Source organism: Stegostoma tigrinum, chromosome 25 (genome assembly GCF_030684315.1).
Source record: "Stegostoma tigrinum isolate sSteTig4 chromosome 25, sSteTig4.hap1, whole genome shotgun sequence".
NCBI classification, from domain to species: Eukaryota; Metazoa; Chordata; class Chondrichthyes; order Orectolobiformes; family Stegostomatidae; genus Stegostoma; species Stegostoma tigrinum.
Window position 1 is genome coordinate 51,478,007 of NC_081378.1, and position 16,590 is coordinate 51,494,596.

The following is a 16,590-nucleotide window of genomic DNA, read 5'->3' on the forward strand; positions in this document are numbered from 1 at the left end:
TGGGATCCACAACACATTGTTTGAGGAAATAGTCCTGAAAACACTCAATGACTTCTTCCTCTGCTAATTTGACTTTCCCCAATATACGCACAGATTTAAGTCACCCATGATTAATGTACTGCCTTTGTAAATTGCCCTCATTATCTTCAGATTTATTCTCTATCCCACCATATAGCTACTGTTAGGGGGCAGATACAAGACTCCTACCAGTGTCCTTCTCCACCCACATAGATTCCACATCTTCTAATCCAAGGTCATTTTTTGCAATCATAATTATTCCACCTGAACTATCAATGCCACCCCACCAACAATACCTTCCTGTCTGTCTTTTTGATAAGTTACATACCCATGAATATTTTGTTCCCAGCTTTGATCTCCTTGTAATCATATTCTCTGTAATGGCTACAAGATCATATCCATTAGCCTATATTTGTACCTTAAATTCATTTATTTTGTTCTGAAAATTGCATGCATTCAAGGCAAGAGTTGTTAATTTTCCATTTTTAATATTTTTCCCCTTTAATCCTATTTACTGATTTTTTTTCTACATTTGTACACTCTGTCCCTTCCTGTATCACTTTGGGTATCGTATTAGCTGCCCTGCTATCTCCCTTTTGCTTTGTAAGCCTAGATTTCTCCCCTGTCCCCCCAATCCTCCGACTAATTAGTCTAAAACTAAGTCTTCACAGCGCTAGTTACTGATTCACCAGGACACATTTTTCTGATGAGCACTTGAAATGTCATAATGTTCAAGGCTATGGACTAAGTGCTGGAAAATCAGATTAGTGTAGATCGATTCTGTGGACCTGTTCTATATTCTTCCACTTTCCTACATTTTGACGAGGTTCTCAAGTTTGCATTTTTGGTCAGACCTAATGGGCTGAAGGGCCTTTTCTGTATTGCCTGACTCCATCACTAGCAAGGATTGGGTGATTAAGGCTCTTGCAATGATTTATAGCTCAGGTTGTGGATGAGGTTGATGGCTTGCTCACCGAGCTGCTGGGTATAGTTCAGAAATTTCATCACCATGCTAAGTAACCTGACGGCTAGTTTCCTTCCTATCTGGCTGATGTAATACTTTTGGCAGTCCTTGCCAGGTATTTTGTACACCACACTGCATTCCATGGGTATAGGGTCTTTGGTCCTTGTGAGTGTTTGTCATAGTGTGGCTGTGGGTTTGTGTGCCACCATAATTCCTAGTGGTTGTAGGAGTTTCATTGTCAGTTCCAATATGTTCCTGACATACGGTAGTGTGGCCAGTGTGTTAGCACGTATTGTCTCCTCTTGGTAAGCATCTGCGGATGAAGTTGATGGGGTGTCCATCGATAGTGAACACTTTTGTATAGGTGCTCTTCTTCCTTCTTGCAGAGTTCAGGTGTGTTGTGGCCAATTTGAATAGTGTCCTTACACAGCTTTGTTTGTGGACGGTGGGATGATTGCCGTGGAAATTGTGGATTTGATCAGTGTGGGTTGCCTTCCCATATACTGTTGTTGGGATCTCATTCGTTTTACCCTGACATATATGAACGGATGTTGATTGTTACTTTCTTCTTCTCTTGTAAATTTGACCCTGATGAATACGATGTTGATGAAGTGGTGTGTCTCTTTCAATTTAGTGCATTTAATGTCATCATTAGGATCAGGATACATGAACACCAGCTAGCAGAAAAATGACACGACAAATTTTCCCTCATTTCAGTGCGTTCGGACAAAGAAGGCCATCAATTTAACTGGGACAATGTGACCATCCTAGTTCAAGCCAACCATAGATACTCATGAGAATTCCTAGAGGCCTGGTTTTACACCCGTATTGCAATCAATAAACATTTGAAATTAGACCCCATACACAAACCCTTGCAAAAAAGAACCAGAAATGACACGAAACACCTCAGCAGACCAGATCATATAAATACTAAGCAGAGTAGAATAAAATCGCTTCATCAGAGGCCGCACTGATGACATCACCCAGCATGGTGACGAAATGTCTAAACTATAACCAGCCAGCTCGGCGAGCAAGTCGACAACTTCAGGATTAAGTGAAGCCTAGCCCAGTAGAACAGCTCCCTTTTTGCGCAGGACTGGAGCCATTGCCCCACAAACTGAAACCCATTCCACCCACTCCAATGTTTGAGCCACGCATTAACCACTTTTCTTATTTACTCTGCGCCAGTTTGCCCATGGCTCAGGCAATAATCCAAAGATTATTATCTTGTGGGTTCTGATTTTTGATTTATCTCATAGCTGTTTCAAATCTTTCAGCTTCCAATCATCAACATTAACACCAACTTCACTTACAAGATACAAACGTTGTTCATCTCACAGAATTGCTATAGTGATGAAGGAAGCCCCACTCAGCTAATCATGTCGGTTCTGTTATCTAGTACCAATCTCCTGCCTTTTTCCCATATCCTTGCATACCATTTCTATCTAAATATATTAATCCAATATTGTCCTGAATGCCTCATATGAAACGGCCTCCACCACATTTCTCGGCTGTGCATTCCATAACCTAACTGCTCGCTGGGTGAGAGTGCCTTTTCTCGTGATACCCTTAATTCTTTTGCATGTCACTTTAAATCCATGCCCTCTCATTCTTTTTCCTTTACAAAAGGGAACAGTTTCTCCTATGCACTCTTTCCAGCTGCTCATGATTTTGACAACCTTTATCAAATTTCCTCTCAGCCTTCCTGTCTTCCTCATCCTGTTGTCAATTTGGAGGAATCACTCATAATGTTCTGATGTCAAAGTGTCCCCTTTCCTGTTCCATAGACCTGTTCTATATTCTTTCAACTCCCTCACTTTCAGGAGGTTCTCTAATTCTTAGTGTCTCTTTTGTGTGATTTCACAAACTAGACCCAAGCAATTGATTCTCCATGTTTGAGTTTGATGGAACAAGGTCTCACTCTTCACAATTCTAGAGAAAAATCTGGGAGAAATGCCCATTTTACATACAAACTCCTCTCTGTTAGAATTCTCTGTACTTCTGCAATCAACAGGCCAAGCCTGTCCAGTGAGAAAGGAAGCTAACCTTCACCAACCTAAGCTTCTGCAAATGAGTATTTCTTTTTTAAATCATTCACAGGATGAGGTGTTGCTGGCCAGGCAGCATTTACTGCCCATCCCTAATTGCCCAGAGGGCAGTTAAGAGCCAACCACATTGCTGTGGGTCTGGAGTCACATGTAGGCCTGACCAAGTAAGGATGGCAGTTTCCTTCCCTAAAGGACATTAGTGAAACAAATGGGTTTTCACTTTTCCCCAACAATCAACAATGGATTCATAGTCATCATCAGACTCTTAAATCCAGATATTTATTGAATTCAACTACCACGACAGAATCTGAACCCAGGTTGCCTGGGTCTCTGGATTAATAGTCTGGCGATAATACCACTAAGCCATTGCCTCTCTTTAAGTGGTGAGTTGATGACTTGCAGCATTGCTCGAGAATAGTATGGGGCAGTTTCGCTGGAGAAAACAATGGAGGGAGGGATGTGTTCGTGTAGTGGTAATGTTACTGGACTAATAACCCAGAACCCCAGGGTAATGTCCTGGAGACACAGATTCAAATCACACCACACCAGCTGGAGAAATTTGAATTCAATTAAATCTGAAATTAAAAGTTGGCAACCAGTAAGGATCCACTTAGTTCACTAATGGAACAAGAGCTGCCTGTCTGCCCTACATGTGACTCTAGACCCACAGACTCCTAACTATCATCTGAAATGGTTGCATAAGCACTCAGTTTAAAGGTAATGACAGATGGGCAATAAAAGCTGGGCCCAGCCAGTGACATCCGCTTCCCACAAAAGAAGAAACCTTTTTATCCTCCTATGATGCAGACATCCTGAAAATCCATGTCCTTCCTTTAGGCTCAGTATTTTAATGGTTCGAGTTGGGTCTTTTAAAATATACATTCCCGGGGTCAGTGGCAACGCAGGAAATTTTTGATCATCCTCTAGTTGCCGTGAATTTGATGTTGAGTAGACATTGTAACCTAGTGAATGAGTGCGGTAATATGTTTGCCGTTGCAGATGATGCAAGGAATGATGTAATTGTGCTTCCTGAAATCACAATTCAGCCAATTGCCAAATTTACACTGATTTGTCTTAGACTTGGAATTGATGTGTGATGGAACAAAATTAAAGTTCCAGTAAGCGTACTGTTGAGATATTGTGGTCACTGAGTTTGATGTTCCTCGAGGTCAGCCGCTGAACTCTTGGACCAGGGACAGAAAGATGCCATTTTGGTTGCATTGACCAATTTTGGGAAAACTGGTGGGATTTCAGCTCATTGAAGAGCAGCAAAGGCAGCATCTGCTGGCTGTGGCAAACTTGGCATTTGGTCTCCTGGGTGGCAGATTGTGACATTTTCCAGTTGTTGCCAGCGGCTCTATGGAAGGTGATGGTATTGCTGAGTTTCAAGGCTGTGCTAAATCTGGACAGAAATTCTTCATCCAGGAGTCCACAGATGTTTGCACCAATCAGCCAGAGAAAACAGAAACCCCTGAGGCACCCTTGCGTCCAGGAAACTGATCTGCTCGTTGTCTGTTCTCCTCCAAACTGGAGCTTTACGTCCACATCCTCCACCCTGTCAACTGGAATGTGGTTGGTGAGGGCACTGTAGTTCCCTGGGTTGTTGACGCTTCTGTTCCTTATTAGAGGTCTAAGATGGAGCTGCATTAGCTCCCCAGTGCTCCCATGCTGCAGGGAATGCTTACAATGAGGAAGATCAAATCAGTCTAATAACTATCAAAGGTAACAAAAGGATCCTTGCTTCCCTCCCCCTCAAGAAGCCTTGGAAATCACTTCCAAAGCAATGTAGCCACACTCTCAGAACACATCCTGCAAGTAAAATCCTGTCACTCAGCCCGGAAGCACCTCTAAGCTGAGAGGATTTAATGGTTTTCCAGTTTGTTAATTTCACATTTTTGTCAATTCACTGTCTTCTCACATGGTATGATTGGTGAATTTCAGACAGCCCAGGAAAACCTCTCCTGGTCACTTAAGCCAGAACGCAGGGTGAAAGTAGTAGTCAGGACTTGAATGTGAATCACAGACCTTCCTGTCCTGGTTTATGGTGTGTGAATAAACGCAGGTGGGTTAGATGCATAGTTTGGCACCAATGTTTTTTGGCAATTGTTAACATTTTGCCAATGCTAACTTGCTGTGCGCATCAACCCACCATGGACCCTGGTGGGTTAGAGCTCAGTCTATCCTCTCTACACTGAGCCAGAAGCACCATGGACCTCTTCTGCTGGAAGTAGCAATAATTGTTCTTAGCAAGGCCATGTTAACTGGACTCCACAGAGCTGTGGCTTTAATGTTCCAGGGTCAAGTCCCATTCACAGAGCTTGAGCACAAAATCCTAATCTAAGTCCCAGTGCAGCATGGAGGGAGCAATGCACTGTTAGAGATGCTGTCTTTCAGTTCCATCGTTAGACTAAAATTCCATTTGCTTGCTCGTTGAATGTAAAAGATCTGTGGTACTGTTTCAAAAAGGATTAGGAGAGTTAGCATAAAGCATAGAACATGTTACCATTCTAAACTAATCCCATCTGCCTGTATCCTCTATTGTCTGCCTGTTCATGTGTGTGTCTAAATGGTTCTTAAACATTGCTAATATACATGCTTCTACATGTCCCTTGGCGACACGTTCCAGGCATGGTGAGTATAAAAAAACTTACCTCACACATCTCCTTTAAACATTCTCCCTCTCGCCTTAAACATATGCCCTCTAGTATTTGATATTTCCACCCTGGGAAAAAGACTCCAACTATCCACCCTATCCGATCCCCGCATAATCTTAAATAGCTCTACCGAATCGCCCTTCAGCCTTCAATGCTCTAGCATAAACAGTCCGAGTTTGTCCAACCTCTCCTTATAGCTAACACACGCCAATCCAAGCAACATCCTGGTAAGCATCTTTTGCACCCCCTCCAAAGCCTCCATATCGTTCCTATAGTGTGATGACCCACGCTGGACACCGTACTCCACATGTGGTCTCACTAAAGTCTTGTTCGGATGCAACATGACTTGCCAACTTTTATACTCAGTGCCCTGACTGATGCAAGCGAGTATGCCCATATGCCTTCTTTACCATCTTATCCAAATGTGTTGCCACTTTCAGGGAACTATTGATTTAGAACATAGAACATAGAAAGATACAACACAGAACAGGCCGTTCGGCCCTTGATGTTGCGCCGACCTGTGAACTAATCTAAGCCCAGCCCCCTACACTATCCCATCATCATCCATATGCTTATCCAAGGACTGTTTAAATGCCCCTAATGTGGCTGAGTTAACTACATTGGCAGGCAGGCTGTTCCATGCCCTTACCACTCTCTGAGTAAAGAACCTGCTTCTGACACTGTCTTAAATCTTAAGACCCTTCGTACAAGATGATGTCATCATCCTAGGAAAAAGACTGTCAGTGTCCACCCTATCCAATCCTCTGATTGACTTATACACCAAAATCCCCCTGTGCATCAATGTGCTAAAAATCCTGCCATTTACTGTATATTTTCCTCTTGCATTTGACCTCCTAAAATGCATCAGGTCACACTTGTCTGGATTAAATTCCATCTGCCATTTCTCTGCCCAACTTTCTAAGTGATCTATATCCTGCTGTATCCTTTGACAACTTGCCTCACTATCCATGATTCCATCAATTTTCATGCTATTTGCAAACTTACTAATCAGATCACTTGCATTTTCATCCAAATCATTTATACACACACACTATATATAACAAGCACCAGAGATCCCAGGACTGATCCTTGTGAAACACCACTGGTCACATAAAACTACCCTCTGCCTTCTATGGCCAAGATAATTTTGTATCCAACTTAGCAACTCATAATGAATTCCATGTGACTTAATCTTCTGGACCAGTCTACCATGAGGGCCCTTGCCAAATGCTTGAGTAAAGTCCTTGTAGACTCCAACCACTGTCCAATCCTCAAAAAAATTTAATTAAATTTGTGATACAAGACCTCTTGCACATAAATCGATGCTGAATATCCCTAATAAGTTCATTCTTTTCCAAACGTGAATTAATCCTGTCCCTAAGAATCTTGTCCAATAATTTCCCTACCACTGATGTAAGGCTCACTGGCCTGTGAATCCTTGGATTATGCCTGTTGTCCTGCTTAAACAAAGGAGCAACATTGGCTTCCCTAAAGCCCTCATGAGTCTTCTACCAGAGTCTGGATGGATATACAAATGGCACAATGCTCATGATCATTCCTCGCTGCACTGTGCAGACTTTGTTGCAGGCAGTATCTGTAAGTTACAGTTATTAATAACTCCAAATCCCACTCTCTCTATAAAGAGGTTCAGGTGACCAGTCAGCATACTTCTTTCTTTGAGTGACCTAGAAATAGCTTTCAATGCAAAGTGGAACAAGTTGGTTTATAAATTAGTTTTTCATTAATTGTGGCTTCAGCCACCGGCAGGCCAAGGTATTGTGCCCAGTATTAGGTGGCATAATTGTTTTAGTAACTAGTTATGTATCTGAGAATGTCTGCCTGAAAATCTCAGACATTAGTTTATGAATCTAACCTAAATTCTCTGGCAATTTGTGAATGTCTGTGTATTAGCTTTTGAGAATTACTCAATCTGCCCTCCATAGAAGGGATAAGATTCACTTGCTGGTGTGGGTCATACGTGGGACTGTATTCAGAATAAATGTTTGCTGTTACATACACAGGATCTTGCCATCCTTGGGCAGGAAACAGTACCAGAATGTGGGTGATGACGGTTTCTGGAAAACCCATGTTTGTAGCTAGCGTAAATAGCCGAAAGCAGTGATTCCCATGAATCAGACCAAAGTGAAATGGAGTTTCTTTTTGATGAATATACAAAGCGAAGTGCCCCAGGGTCAAAAACAGAAGTTATTGGAAAAGTATAGCAGGTCTGGCATCGGTGGAGAGAAAGCAGAGTTAATGTGTCGGGTCCAGTGACCCTTCCTCAGAACCCAGGGTCAATCTGTTTGTTCTATGGCTAATTCATCTGTTTTGCATAGGTTTCTGTCAGTTAAATAGAGTGCTGTCACCATTTTTTGTTTGATCACACAATACTGTTTAAATGTCACCAGTGCCCAGTGCAGTATTTTTGCCAAGTCTATTAGGAGACAGGTTTTGTGTCTTCCCATGAGAGATTTCCCTTTGAAGTTAGTAATCTGGTTTTTTCCACACAATTAGATTCCCTACAGTGTGGAAACAGGCCCTTTGGCCCAACAAGTCCACTCTGCCCCTTGGACCATCCCACCCAGACCCATCCCCCTAAAACCCACACACCCCTGAACACTACGGGCAATTTAGCATGGCCGATCCACCTAGCCTGCACATCTTTGGACTGTGGTAGGAAACCGGAGCATCCGGAGGAAACCCATGCAGACACGAGGAGAATGTGCAAACCCCACACAGACAGTTACCCGAGACTGGAGTTGAACCCAGATCCCTGGCGCTGTGAGGCTGCAGTGCTAACCACTGAGCCACCGTACCACCCCAATTCCTACACTCCTCTACCTTCTCCAATCCTAAACAGTGACTCTCCAGAACAGTCAAGACGAGATAAATTACAACAACATGAGGTTTGTTATTCACTCTAAAACTAACCAAACGTTTACAAGTTGGTCCACTCCCAATGGACTGGGTTAAAAAAGATCACAGAAGGTGGAATAAAGCCAATCAATACAGAAAGAAGAGCTGAGAATTTCATTGGGATTTCTCCAGCTCTATCCGAAACAAGTTTTATCCGTTTGTATCAAATTTCAGCTTATGTTATTTTGATAGAGTGGGGACTCCTCTGGAAACTCCTAGAGATTGGTTCTTCATCCATTGTCTTAAATACAACAGCCAACCAATTTTCCTGTCTGATTTGTTTCATTCCTGTAAAGTATATTACCACTTGTTAACTCAAATGTGGTTTGAATAGTGGTTCAAAATCTAATGACTTTTTTTTCCTTTCCCTCCACAGAATATTATTAAGAAGGTGATTGGACAGAAGTTTGTTTACAAATTTGTCTCATTTCCAGACATTTTAAAAATGGATCCTCACTCACTGGAATCCAGTCGGGAAAATATTTTGCTCAGGGATAGTGACACTCCATCGATTTCAGAGAGCAGAGATCACCAGCAAATAACATTATCTAGTGGCAGAAGTCCCAGTCGCAATGATTATATCCACTCTGGATTATATACTTCTTTCACCATTAACTCTTTGCAGAATAGGTCTGACTTTTTCAAGTCAATCAAAATGGAAAAGCCAGAAGAGAAACTTGCAAGGAAACCTACCTCCGAGGAGGTCAGAACTGTTATAAGATTTGTAGCCAATAAAAGTGAAACACCAATTACCATGCCTATCAGCTCTGTTCCATCGTCACATTCTCCATCCCCGGAAGCTGTGGTCGCGTCATCTTTCTTCACTGCTCTCGCCTCTAAAACATCGCCTCCTTTATCATCACGTCATTCCCCTGTTGCTTCGTCGTCCTCAAATACCTCCTCCTCAACGGGGTACCAGAAGGCATGCATTATTGAACTTGATGCGTTCGATTCAGAACAGTCTGTTCAGCCCCTAAACCTCTCCTCAGGTTCGAAGGCCAAATCGCCCTGTCCAGCTGAGCAGAGACAAAGCCATCTGCCAAAAGCTAAGAAACCCAAAGGCCTGGAGATTCCAGCTCCTCCTTTAGTCATAACCAACACTGATGCTGGCTCAATTGCTCTCAACAGCCCAGCACTTCCTTCTGGATCCCTCACTCCTGCCTTCTTCACTGCGCAGGTTAGTTTGTTTGGTTACATCTGGTTTGAAATAGATGATGTTTTCAGCACTAAATCTGATCTTTACACATTGGTGTCTTAATATGTGTTGCATTATGATGTTAAATCACAGCAAGTGAATTAAAAACTTCTCAATTTCTACTCACTAGATTTTCTTAAAAAGTTGCATCTTCGTAGTGGAATATGAATACAATATTCCACTCGGATTATGAATCAGGTTTTTCTTAATATATTTGTTGTCTCTAACAGAATGAATACGAGCATTATGGATTGGATCAATAATTTCTCACCCTCAGTGACAGTAGCAGTGCCCTCCAAGGTTCACCAGAGCACCATTTGATACAGAGAGCAGCTTCCTTACACTCATCCCAAACTTCAGAAAACCTTTGAAAACTGCATCAGTTTAATTATTTTTGTATCTGACAGCTTGTAGACTCCAGGAGATAGACTACAAGCTTTACCCTGATCACTTGCTTCAGTTTAGTTTTGTAAATATTATATACTTCTTTTTGTTCAACAGATTGAAATATTAATGTGTGTCAGTTGTAGCTCAGTGCGTAGCACTTTCATCAGAGTCAGAAGCTCCCTTGTTGTCCAGAGACTTCAGCACATGCTCCAAGCAATACTGCATGAGTTCTGCATTGCCTTTCAGGCTGGATTGGCTGCTGTCACAAATGGATGTAAAAGATCCCATTGTACAATTTGAAACCTTTCCCCCTCCACATTATGGGATTGTAAATTTAGAGGAGACCGATTAGGCTTGTGCTGTTCTTTGCAAGAGCAGTTCAGCTAGTTCCACCGCCTCTCCTGATTGCATAGCCTTGCCGTTTACTCTCCCTTCAGTTATTAACACTGTATGAAAGCCACAACTAATTCAGACTTCACCCCTCTGCTCTGCAGTGCATTCCAGATCACAATTTCTTGAGTAGAAAAGGATTTTTGTGATCCCACCTCTGGTTGTCTTGCCAATCACTTTACATCAGAGTCCTCTGGTTCTTGTCTATTCCACCAACAGAAATAGTTTCTCATTCCCTACTCTGAACAGACCCCTTATTATTTTTAACATCGATATCTCCTTTTAACATTCTGTGTTCAAGGGACAGCTGCCCCAGTTTCTGTAGCCTATCATTCCCTCTAACGTTCTCTACGGGCGCAATCAGTCTATAATCTTATGCTTGCCCATGCTTTTCTAAAGTGAAGAGCCCTGATTGCACACCTAGTCCAGTTAAAGTTAAACCAATATTTAATAAAGATTCATGATAACTTTCTTGCTTTTCTACTGTATGCCTTTATTAGTAAAGCATAAGATGCTATAAGCTTCATACACTGCTTTATGAATCTGTCCTGTTATCATCTACTCAGATACATTGTGCACAATTAGGCCCAGGTTGCTCATCTCCTTTGGAATGATATAACCTTTACTCCGTTATCGATAACAAGGTGTAGAGCTGGATGAACACAGCAGGCCAAGCAGCCTCAGAGGAACAGGAAAGCTGATGTTTCGGGCCTGGACCCTTCTTCAGAAAAAGATGCCGTTTCTATTGTTTCTTTTCACTCTGCCAACCGAATGTATAAAACATATCACACTTCTGTACCTTGAATTATATCTTCCAGTTTCCTACTCCTTCTGACAACCTGTCTGTCCTCTTAAAGATTATCATTATCTTCCTCATGTGAGTTTGCTCGCCGAGCTGGGTAGCCCACAAACCCACCAACACACTAAAACAGCAGCTAATGAACTTAAAAGACCCTGTACAGACAACAAATAAAACGAACGTCATCTACAAAATACCTTGCAAGAACTGTGACAAACACTACATTGGACAAACAGGCAGAAAGCTAGCCACCAGGATACATGAACATCAACTAGCCACAAAACGACATGACCCACTATCACTCGTATCCTTACATACAGATAAGGAAGGACACCACTTTGATTGGGACAACACATCCATCCTAGGACAAGCCAAACAGATACATGCACGAGAATTCCTAGAAGCGTGGCATTCCAACCGGAACTCCATCAACAAACACATTGATTTGGAGCCCATCTACCACCCACTGAGAAAAAGAACAGGAAATTACATCACCAACACAGGAAATGACATCACCAACCCAAGGAAACTTAAACAGATAAGTAGAAAGCAGGACATAACACCAGCGCTTCATCAGAGGCTCACTGATGATGTTACCTAGAATGGTGACGAAACTTCTGAAAACTAACCTTACAGCTCAGCGAGCAAACTCACATCCAGAAACTCAACCTGAGCTACAAATCTTCTCAAAACTCACTATTATCTTTCTCAATTCCCAATGCTTCTATGTTCTTTGCCATTTGAAAATTTTGAAAATATATCCTGCACATGCAAATTTGAATCATTACTAGAAATCAGAAAATGCAGGTAGTGCCAACCTTCGGCATCAAAAGAAACCTACCTATCACTAGTATCTGTAGAAGACTTTGGATTCCCTTTTATGTGAGCTGCCAGCCTCTTCTCATATTCACTCTTTGCCTTTCTGATCTTTATCACCTTCACTTCTAAACTCTCCATACTCACCTTGGATCTGACTTGTGGTATCAACCTGACATTTGGAGTACCCCTATGTTTTCCGCTGCATATTACTATCTATCACTTAGGGAGCTCTAGTTTGGTTTGCCCTATCTTTTCCCTTCTTGGGAATCTGCCTCACCAATACCTGAACTCTATCTCCTCCTTAAAGCAGTTTATAATTTTCCTAGTTATGTATTTCAGTGCTGTTTGCAGGGCCTTCCTTCTATTATTTGGTGTGTTTCTCTACATTACAACAGCAACAATGCTTCAATGATACTTATTTAATTGAATATTTTCTTGAGTAGCTTGAGTTTGTAAAAGGCTCTTCACAAATACAAATGCTTTATTCGTTCTTCGTTCCTTCAATAAGTTATAATAAATATCATTTTTAAATGAACTGATAGAGAGCTCAGTTCCAAAATTGTACAAGCCCAAGCTCAGACAAGTTACAGCTTCATTATTTGGTGCAAAGCTAAACAATTTGTTCACATATAATATTTGATGCAGATATCTATAATGGGGGCTGTGACTGGCATATTATTTACGTTGTTAATATGATTAAAATACAAGAAAATTAATTATTTAATTTGGGTCCACTGAAAGAAAAAGGACAAGCATTTCTTTGGCACCTTCCATGATTTCTGGATGCCTCAAAACATGTCACAGCTAAATAAGAGTTTTTTCAACTGTGGTTACTGTTGGAATATCATTGTCACAGTAGCCACTCTGTGCACAACAAGATCCCACAAACATTCATCCTGCTGTCATCACGTCTGATCCTCTATCTCAAAGCTATATTCTGGCTTTCTCTCCATACCCCATGATGCCTTTAAATTTCTAGAAATACATCTTCTCCTTGAATATATTCAGTGACTTGGCCTCCACAGCCTTTTATGGCAGAGAATTCCACAGGTTCATGACCCTTTGAGTGAAGAATTGTCCCCTCATCTCAGCCAGAAATGGCATACCCCGTATCCTGACACTATGTCCCTGGTTCTAAGCTGACCAACCAGGGAAACAAAGTGAGAATGACCACAGGGTCTTCTACATTCACCTCAGAGAGTGGGTGGAGCTCTGAATTAACATGCCACCCACAAAGCAGCTTCTAGCACAGTGTGGCACTCCTTCAGTATGGCACAGGATTATCAAGCTAGGTCTTTGTAAAGGATCATCGACCCCAAACCTTCAAGATCCCTGATGAAAGTGCTGCCACTGCTGACAAGTTGACTTATTGATTAATCTAATTACATTTTCACTTTATCATTATAGACACCTAATGGCATTCTGTTGACTCCAAGCCCCTTACTCTCCAGTATTCATTTCTGGAGTACGTTAAGTCCAGTGGCTCCCTTGAGTCCTGCTAGACTCCAGGGGCCTGGATCTTTATTTCAGGTATGTGTGAATTGTTAAACGTTACTATCAGGGCCATCTCCTGTGATGTTTTTATGAGTTAAGTCTGCCATAAGCTTGATTGTGTTGCTGAATGTTCCTTTAAAACAGTTCTTGGACAAGACGTTACGGTTCCTTTGGGGATGGACTTGGAGGCAGACGGATTGAAGAAATGATGTGAGAAGGCCACAGAGTGGTGCTTGTTTCCCACTGCTATCCTTTGTGCCAGTGATAGCAGATGAGCCGACCGCCAGGAGGCAATTGGCTGATTCAATGTTCTTTGCAGCAGAGGTTTGATTGGGGAACTCTCCAGGGGAATTACAAGGCCAACCCTCTGGTCTGTGGGGGTCAGGGGCTGGAGGCCCTTCCCTTGGTAGGCACTTCTAGCCTAGAGGAGCTGTAGTGATAATACCACCAGCACCTGTGGACCCTATGCCTCTCCACTCCGGCAGTCCTGGTACCCCCAGGTATCCTTTGGCTGATACCCTCCCCACCAACAATACATCCTCATCCTCCAGGAGTAGCTACAGCTGACAGTGGCACTACCTGCCCTGTGACTTGGCAGAATCTCTGGAACATGCCAGCCTACACAAGGAGACAGTGGCGCAGTGATAATAAGTAAAGAGGGCGGGGAGTTGTGTTACTGATCAAGGAGAAGGTCACGGTTGTACTGACTGAGGACTTCGTGGAGGGCTAATCCAGTGAGGCCATATGGGTAGAACTCAGGAATAAGAAAGGTGTGCTCACTAAAATGGGGTGTGCCATAGGCTTCCCATTAGCCAGGAAGAGATAGAGGAACAGGTATGTAGGCAGATCATGGGTGTTTTAGTGGGTGCTTTTAACTTCCCCAGTGTTGTCTGAGACTCCATTTTGAGGCGTGGGTGGGGCAGAATTTGTTAGGTATATCCGGGAGGGTTTCTTGAAACAATATGTAACAATCCAACTAGAGAAAGGGCCATATTAGATCTGGAATTGGGGAACGAACCCAGCCAGCTGATCTGTTTCAGTGGAGGAGCATGTTGGGGACAGTGATCATAATTCTATTAGTATTAAGATAATTATGGAAAAGGGTAAGACTGCTCCTCGGGTGAAAGTGATAAATTGGCGCAAGACTAGTTACAGCAGTATTAGGCAAGAACTGGAGGAACTAGATTGGGGTACGGACTTTTGAGGGTAAATCGATATCCGATGTGGGAGTCTTTTAAAGACCAGTTGATCAGAGTTCAGGGTCAGCATGTTCTTGTGAGGATAAAAGAAGATAAGAATGGCAAAATTTGGATACCCTTGGATGACGAGATGTTGAAAGTTTAGTCTCAAGTTAAAAGAAGCATATGTAAGGTTTAGGAAACTGAAATCAAAAAAGGCCCTTGAGGAATATCAAGGAAGCAGCAAAGAACGTAAACAAGAAATTATGAAGGTTAGAGGGCGCAATAAAATGTTCTTGGTGAGTAGAATTAAGGTGAATCCCAAGGCATTTTATATGTATATTAGGAGCAAGAGGATAACTAGGGAAAGAGTAGGCCCACTAAAGGACAAAGGAAGGAATTTATCCATGGAACCAGAGCAAGTGGTTGAGGCCCCGGATAAGAAATTTCCTTTGGTACTCATCAAGGAGAAGGACATGGACAGTGGTAAGATTAGAGAGGAATATGTTGATATTCTGGGGCGTATTAAGAAGAAGGTGATGTTCGGTGCTTGAAAAACATTAAGATAGATAAATCCCCAAGGCCTGATAGGATCAATCAGATGTTGAAGGAGGTGAAGGAGGAGATTACTGGGGCCTTTAAACAGGATACAAAGATCTCTGTTGCCACAGGTGAGGTCCCAGGAGACTGGCAAATATCCAACGTTATTCCTTTGTTTAAAAAGGCCAACAGGGATAACCCAGGACATGATAGGTTCGTGAGCCTTACATGAGTGGTTGGGGAATTAAATGGAAAAGATTCTTAGGGACAGGATGTATTCATATTCGGAGAATTAGGGATAATCAGCATGGCTTAATGTGGGTAGATATTGTCTCACGGACTTGGTTGAGTTTTTTGAGGGTGTAATGAAGATGATTGATGAGGGTAGGGCAGTGAAGGTTGTTTACATGGACTTTGCTAAAGCGTTTGATATGGCCCCATATGGTAGGCTGGTCCAGAAGATTAAGTCACGTGGAATGCATGATGAGTTATGAGTATGAATACAAAATTGTCTTGGTCATTGAAGACAGAGGGCAATTATAGAGGGGAGTCTTTCTGACTGGTTGCCTGTGACCAGTGGTGTTCTACAGTAACCAGTGCTGGGACCTCTGTTGTTTGTAACAGTGCTGTATATCTCTATAACTCTATATAGATCCATTGGAAAGTTGAGCGTAGAAATGGTGGATAAAGTTTAATCTGGACAAGTGTGTGGTGATGCATTTTGGGAAGTCAAATGCAAGAGCAAAGTACACAGTAAATGGTAGAACCCTTAGGAGCACTGATGTACAGAGGGATCTTGGAGTAAAATTCCATAGCTTCCTGAAAGTGGCAACAGAAATGGATAAAATGGTAAAGAAAGCATACAGCATGCTTGCCTTCATCAGTTGGGACATTGAGTATAAAGGTTGGCAAGTCATGCTGCTGTATAAGACTTTAGTCAGGCCACATTTGGAGTATTGTATGCAGTTCCGGTTGCCACACTGTAGGAAGGATGTGGAAGCTTTGGAGAGGGTGCAGAAGAGGTTTAGCAGGGTGTTGCCTGCATTGGAATGTATTAGCTACAAAGAGAGGTTGGACAAACTTAGATTGTTTTCACTAGACCATCAGAGGCTGGGAGACAACCTGATAGTATATAAAATTATGAGTGGCATGGATAGTATGGAAAATCAGAGTCTTTTTCCAGGGTGG

General features: G+C 42.3%; 1 protein-coding gene across 1 annotated transcript in view; it reads left to right on the plus strand.

Annotated features, from left to right (window-relative positions):
* elk3 (ETS transcription factor ELK3) overlaps positions 1-16,590 on the plus strand; it is a 122,763-nt gene that overhangs the window by 98,087 nt on the left and 8,086 nt on the right. The window contains exons 3-4 of the mRNA XM_048554544.2: positions 8,977-9,777; positions 13,598-13,720. Of these exons, the coding sequence (XP_048410501.1) occupies positions 8,977-9,777; positions 13,598-13,720 (924 nt within the window). The remainder of the gene's footprint in view (positions 1-8,976; positions 9,778-13,597; positions 13,721-16,590) is intronic.